Raw genomic sequence first — 7,322 nt, forward strand, 5'->3', positions numbered from 1 at the left:
CTGGCTTATTTGCATCCGCGGAATACGCGCCAGGTATATGTCTGCGCTGTGCCGCGGCGCAGGCGCGCGTGGCTTTCCGAACGATCGCGCGTGGCTCTTTCGTGGGAATCGCGCGGAGGAAACGAGCTGCTGCTGCTGCCGGCTTATCGGCCTAACGGCCGCGCACGAAACTTCTCCCACCGCTTGCCGCTGCTCTCTCTCTCTCGCTCTCCAGCTTCTGGAATTATATGACGGGTAATAAGAAACCTGTGCGCGAGCAGCGAGAGAGAGCGGCTGATTTAAAGCCTGCAGAATGTATATGGCCGGGTAAAAAGAAGCTGCAGCAGCCGGCCGCCTGCGTATTCGCGCATGGCTGAAATAATCGCTGAAAACCTTTTCTCACTGTTATTACAAATTTTACTGCTGTAAAAACAATTTTATTGCCGGCCGTTATATCGCATGTCGTTCTCCCAGCCCTCGTCGTATCAGCGCGAGCTGCTAAGAATGGAGTGCTAGAAAAATGCTACTGTGTGTGCAGCCTCGCTTTGTTGCGCTCGAAAGCTCGAAAGCGGAGGAATCCATTTGCATGATTCGCTTTGTATGGGCGTCGTTAAGGCCTTCGCAAACGAGATACCGTGCGAGCGAGCAATCTGGCTTGAATTTTTTTCGCGGGTTATCGAATGCGATAAGCGAGCTATACCCGTAATCTCTTTGTTGGCGGTTTGTTTTACCTGCGTTATTGACGCAGACGTTAGAATAGTTGTGGTAAATAGCTCGTCAAAATGGCGTGGACTCCGGCTAACGTTACGGCCAATTGTTCCAGCCACCCTTCGTCGTGTCAGCCCTCGGTACTGGCGTTCATGGCCTTCTTGGTGCAACGCTTCGGTCATTCCAACGACGAATATTTCGCCGACGCTAAAAAATTTGAACCCTACGAGGAGTACGATTTCATCGTCGTCGGCGCTGGAAGCGCGGGATGTGTCTTGGCCAATCGATTGAGTGAGATACCAGACTGGAGAGTGAGTAAGCCTTTTACTTCCACGACACATCGCGATCATTCGTTTTTGCCATCATCGCGAATACTTGCAGGTACTGCTCCTGGAAGCCGGGGAAGAGGAACCGATGGTGGCGGACGTTCCAGCGTTCAATAAGTTTCTAAGTGGAAGCAGTGCCGATTGGGGGTATACAACGCAGCCGCAGAGCAATGCATGTCTCGGCTCGGAGGATAAAAAGTGCTCTTACGCTTCTGGAAAAGTGATGGGCGGTACCAGTACAACGAACGCTATGTACTATTCTCGAGGCAACAAGCTGGACTACGACAACTGGGCTGAGCTTGGAAATTTCGGATGGAATTACGATGAGGTGCTTCGGTACTTTGTGAAATCGGAAGACAACAGGGACGCAGACGTAAATATTTTTAGTTTGCTATTGGTACCGCAAAAATTATGTTTTTTAACGTTTCGTCTTTATAGATCGTATCGAACGATCCTAAGCGACACGGCACAGGAGGATACTTGACGGTGCAAAGATTTCCGTTCGTCGACAGGAACCTTCAGACCTTGATCGACGCTTGGAAAGAGTTGGGATACAAGCAAATCGATTACAACTCGGAGGATCACATCGGATTCAACCGGGCCCAATTCACAAGCTTGCACGGTTCCCGCCAAAGCACGAACGGAGCATTCTTGAGACCCATTCGCGGCAGAAGACCCAACCTCGTGGTGAAAGCCAGCTCTCCGACAACTAAACTCATCATCGACTCCAATGCGCAGAGAGCTATCGGCGTGGAGTACAGTTCTTTCGATAACAAACAGAAAATTCGCAAAGTGTTTGCGAGAAAAGAAGTTATTCTATCAGCTGGCGTGCTCAATTCCCCCAAGCTTCTCATGCTTTCTGGAATCGGTAACGAGAAATCGCTCGCCAAACTTGGTATCGAAGCGATAAAAGATCTGCCGGTCGGCGATAATTTTCAGGATCACGTCAACATCAACCCTTTTACCGTGATCTTTCAAAACACTTCCACGATAGTGGGCATCAGTGAGGTGCAAAACGACGCGACGTACTGGTTGAGTACGCACGAAGGGCCTCTGTCCACTTTGGGATCTCCGTCGGAAATGACCGGATACGTGCAGACATCTCGCGAGAAAAATCCCGGCGTTCCGGACATATTGGTAGTAACGCAGAGCAGCATCGTGACGGACGTCGAGAACGTACCGGCCAATTTTTCTGCCGCTCCTTATCCGCGTTCTTACTACAACGCCATGGACATAAAACTGAAACTGCTGAATATCCAGAGCAGAGGATCGGTCGAGTTGAATCAGAGCGATCCTGTTTGGGGTGCTCCCCTGATACAGCCAAACTTTCTCTCGAGCGAGGCGGACTTGGAAACGATCGTGGAAGGAGCCCTCATTGCAAAAAAGTTTTTGACAACCAGAGCCTTCAAAAGGGCCAATATCACCCACTATAAAAAGCCAAAACCCGCCTGCAAGCATTTGGACTTGGAAAGCGAGGCGTATTTAAAATGCGTAGCGGTAAATTACACGGAGGCGGGTCTCCACGGAATAGGCACTTGCAAAATGGGTCCCGCGAACGATCCCACTTCTGTAGTCGATCCTAGGCTGCGGGTTCACGGGATAAACAACCTGCGAGTCGTGGATGCCTCCGTAATGCCAGTCTTGCCGAGAGGAAATACGAACGCGCCAACGATCATGATCGCCGAAAAGGCAAGCGACATGATAAAGGAAGACTGGTCGGCTGAATTTTCGTGATGCAACTTTTGCGATGGATGTACATCCTTTTTGCGCCTGTACGAGAATAAAAATACAAAAATCTATCTGCGAAGTGTTATTTCAGTGACTGTATCGGCCGTCCTCGAGAAAGATTAATCGTCGCGCTAGTTGGAAGCTCTACACACGGCGTATAAGAAAACACGCATCGATATGTTTGCTCTGCTGCCCCTGCGCGATTTGAGAAATTCACATATCGACTGGCTCTAGCGATTGAGGAAAAGATTATCTCCGTCCTTCTCGTTGGCGTCATCCGGTATCGTCTTTTCCACGCGCATTATTATCGCGACAGGTTGTTTATCCGGCCGAGGACGGGAAAGGATCCGTAAGAAATGTATGCCAGGAGTCAACATTTGGAGCACTCGGACGGGGCTCTGTCTTTCTCGCTCGGTTGTTTGAATGTTTGACTTTCCCAGAGCTGCGGGTCGGGGGAGGAGGAAGAGGGGAACCGAACGGCTCCGTCTCTCTCTTTCTTACTGCGCTGACCGTACACACCTCCTACGTCTACCTGCAGTGTTCCACGCGTATAGGCATCTATGTGTGCGCTCGTGCGTGGAGCAACTCTAAGGCTCCTCAAATGTTGTCTTAGGTGGGTTAGATACGCTCGTTTGAGCTCCAAAACTCTGCGCGGAGAGATAACGACGAGCCAGACACTCTGGAAGCTCGCTTCGACCAACAAAATTTACCGAGCCTTCGCACGTACGTCAAACAGTGCGCTCGTTTTTCTTCTCTCTTTGCCTTCTTTTTTTCTTTCTTTTTTTCGAGAATTTAGGATTCCGAGCACGTATCTCGCTCTATTATAAAAGCAGATGAATTGTAATTATTAGTTTATTCATCGATTGTTTGCCCATCATGAATATTCAGCCGCCCCACAGTTGTTCAATCAGAGCTTTCGGTTATTCTATAGCCGAACCATCCACGCCGAGTTGCACACATGAAACTCGGGCCGATTCGAAGACAAATGGTGAATGCCATTGAAATAGCTGTCATCGAGGTAAAAGTTACAAGAGGTGCGCGCGATCGTCAACAATGGTCTTGCTGCGGGGCGAGATTGCTCCTGAAATTCCGCAGGCAGCAGATGCGGTGAACATAGCGCGCGTATGGCGTGGGCTGGCTGCGGTGCTCTCGCGTTATCTTCGGCACTTTAAGCGGGCCCAGCGTGCGAGAAATCGTTGCGAAAATATTTGTGGATCCTCGGCCGCATTGTCTTTCGCGCATGCAGCCTACAGCGAGACATCCCCGTATGTCGCCGCGGTGCACCAGCCGCAGCCCGGAATTTATCGTCATTTCGGAGACCTGCAACCTCATCGACCTCGGCGAGAATCTCGTTTAGGCCCGGCTTCTCCGCGCCAATCTAGGCACATTTTTTTATTTACACCGGTTCGTAATCACAACGTGGGCCGTACTGTTGGTACACCCGAAACAATGCAGAAAAAAAGGGTTCGAAGCGGAAATTCCAAAGGGTAAAGAGCGGCTCGAGCGCAGCTTGGAGAGAGGCGAGAGCAAACAGAAAAGCGATGGGTCACGCGCTTAATAAGGTGTGGTCCAGCGATGTCGCCTCCTCTCGTTGAAACAGGTGTGAGCGTCCGCGCGCTGTTTGATCAGTCGCAGCTTCTCTTTTCCTTGCTCTGCGCTAGTCTATTTGCTTTACGTGAGTCCGCGAGAGCGATTCACATGCTCCTCCGAAAGTCTGGTTAACGGTCCCTCGGTTATATTTGGGCAGTGGTGAACGTCGCGTAACCACACCTCTATATAAAATCAAGTTTTTTTTTCTAAATGACTATGAATAAACGCCGGCAACAACAATGGCAATCTACAGCTCGTGTTTGGACTATAAGCTGCAATCGGCCTCTTGCAGCCAGTATTATCGCCGCAACCGGTACAGCTCTCACAGAATATATACGTCCGAACGCGCGCGACTCGAGATAACCTAATCGTCCTCGTAAAAAACACGTTTACGACGACATTTTCCCGGGACCTGAAATTAGCTGCACTATCGCCGCTGAATTATCAAATAAGGACGGGACGCCCGGCTGCGCTTTTCGCATCGTTCACAGAGAACGTTTTTTCGATCCTTGCTTCGCAATGTCAATACTATTTTACGATTATCTCAATCAAAATTTTGCGGTGCTTAGAAACGCTTAAAATTTATGCTCAAAAGATATTTCTCAGAAGAGGGCAATTTCACCTCTTCTCGCGCAATTTTCTTATCGATTATCTCGTTTTAAGCGGAAGACTAATTCGCGCGGCCATCAGTTACGCGAAAAGGCGCAGCGGGTCCCGATCCCCGGATCTCCGGATCACGCAAAAATTTCTTAATTCGGCTGGAACGATTGCAATGTGCCTCGCGAGCCGACTAAATTGCCCGAGATTACGAGACCACTCTCAGCAGTCCGGGGCTTCAAAGGTGGTCCATTTCGTTGGCGAAGGAGCGCGAATTACGCTTTGTTCCAGCGCTGGCATCGCGTGCGCGCGTGTCTGCATTCACATCCGGCTTCATATCGGAGCGCGCGCGCGCGCGCACTTTAATTAGAATTCGTGATATAAACTCACCTGTCACGTGTAAGGCGAGTCCCGCGAGAAATCCCGGAAAGTGTCACACGAAATTCGTTCCATTATAACACTAACAGATTGCCTTTTCCCCATTCATGACTCCCCATCGCGAGGATTTATCGGCAGATAAGTAGAAGGCGTATAGCGTAGTATTTCTCACACCGCTTATAGTTCCAGTGTGGCGCGAGTGTTGTCGAATCATCAGTTAGATTTCGTGGTTTTTTGGTTTCCACGAGGCTCCTTCCTCCCCCGAGCCCAAGTCATTAGCGTGGGCTTACCAAACCTTCATTTGTCAGGGAAGCGAAAGGTACATCCTCGAGCCGGGACGCTCATGTTACCCGCGGATGACACTACGGGCGTTTAATTTTTCAGGCTTTCCTGGTCCAACTATGCGGCGCCCATTTTCCTCTGCCTCGCTTTTGGTGTGGCTCTCGGCTCCGAGTGGCTGCGTATTTTTGGAAGCGGATAATTACTCTAACCGAGTGACTGACTGCGCGAGTGTCCGTCACCTTGGCTCATTTGTCAGGATAAAGGCCCTTTCCCTGGGGCTTCTTCTTTTCTTAGGACACGACCAGCGACCTCTTGCCGCCTTTTTTACTATACGGCTACTAATGTTTGTCGCGTCCGAATTTCGGCTTTAGGTCTCGTGACCCAAACACGAGATTTCCATTACGCGCTAATTATACCTCGAAGAGACATCTGCGGTGAATTTGTATATTGTTCAATGTAAATCTCTTCATTTATTTAGTGTACAAACAAATATCTCGATGATACTACACGCTTAATGTGCCTACAACTCAAGACAACTTAACTGTCTTTTATAGCAATTTATTTATGCATACTTATTATTTTAAACAAATATAAACAAATATCGCATTTTTTAATAAAATTTTGTTAATAATGCAATACAGTGCAATATTGACAATTTCTTATGCCTACCCGTTTCATGTATCATTATGTAATAGCGACTAATAAATTAACATCGCTGAAAATTAACATTTTAATTGAACCCACATAGTTACATTTATCAAAATTTATGTATAACAGCTAAAAAGACTTTAGTTGGCGCAACAAAAAAAAAACATCAATTGCCGAAACCCGGGATTGAACCGGGGACATTTAGATCTTCAGTCTAACGCTCTCCCAACTGAGCTATTTCGGCTGATACTAAGAGAAAGAGAATGATCGTAAAAATGCTGCACGTTATCTTATCGGCTGCTTTTGAGAGTGACATTAGCAAAAAAATTAATTTTGTAATAAAAAAAGATTAATACCCCAAAATTATCGCTTTGAGTATATGGGCAATTCTACGGGAAAAATGCCATTTTCAGGTTGGAGAAACCGAAAAAAACAAATGTTGGGGCACACTCCCGCAACTTTTTTTCTTCTTATTGTACATGTTTAGAACCATGCAAAACCACGTTCCAACATCGAAAAAGTGCCTTGTGACACTGTTTTCTAGGCCCTTTAAATTCGTCGAAAAATATCCATTGTTCAAGGGCATGCACCTAATGCATAAGGGCACAAACAGAAAATGTATTACGGTAGAATAAAAGACCGGGAACAGAGCTTGAATTTAAAAAAAAAAATGCGTTGAAAATGCTTGATTTGGTCAAAAGTTACGCACAATTGAAAATGCGGAAAAATCATGAAAAAAGACACTAATTTCTGCATTAGGTGCATGCCCTTGAACAATGGCTATTTTTCGACGAATTTGAAGGGCCTAGAAAACAGTGTCACAAAGCACTTTTTCGATGTTAGAACGTGGTTTTGCATGGTTCTAAACATATACAATAAGAACAAAAAAGTTGCGGGAGTGTGCCCCAACATTTGTTTTTTTCGGTTTCTCCAACCAGAAAATGGCATTTTTCCCGTAGAATTGCCCATATAAACGCGTATAAAGTAAGGCAAACGGCATGGGTTTTAAAATTGTACTAGCAAGATCAATGCGCGCTCTGCTTTATATTAAACATTTTTATAGGTTAGATAAAAACTATCACGCGC

At 47.2% G+C, this 7,322-nt stretch overlaps 1 protein-coding gene and 1 non-coding gene across 2 annotated transcripts; one reads left to right on the forward strand and one right to left on the reverse strand.

The window, feature by feature from the left end:
• The first annotated feature begins 526 nt into the window (after window positions 1-526).
• Window positions 527-2,812, forward strand: LOC100117681 (glucose dehydrogenase [FAD, quinone]-like). Its single transcript, XM_008207124.3, has 3 exons — window positions 527-998; window positions 1,069-1,386; window positions 1,452-2,812. Exons 1-3 carry the CDS (start codon window positions 762-764, stop codon window positions 2,745-2,747), a joined length of 1,851 nt encoding a protein of 616 aa, XP_008205346.1. The 5' UTR covers window positions 527-761; the 3' UTR covers window positions 2,748-2,812.
• A 3,595-nt stretch (window positions 2,813-6,407) lies between these two features.
• Window positions 6,408-6,480, reverse strand: TRNAF-GAA. Its single transcript has one exon. It is a non-coding gene; the product is annotated as a tRNA-Phe (tRNA).
• Window positions 6,481-7,322: the final 842 nt, after the last annotated feature.

The sequence above is a fragment of the Nasonia vitripennis genome, chromosome 3 (assembly GCF_009193385.2).
Source record: "Nasonia vitripennis strain AsymCx chromosome 3, Nvit_psr_1.1, whole genome shotgun sequence".
Classification (NCBI taxonomy): domain Eukaryota; kingdom Metazoa; phylum Arthropoda; class Insecta; order Hymenoptera; family Pteromalidae; genus Nasonia; species Nasonia vitripennis.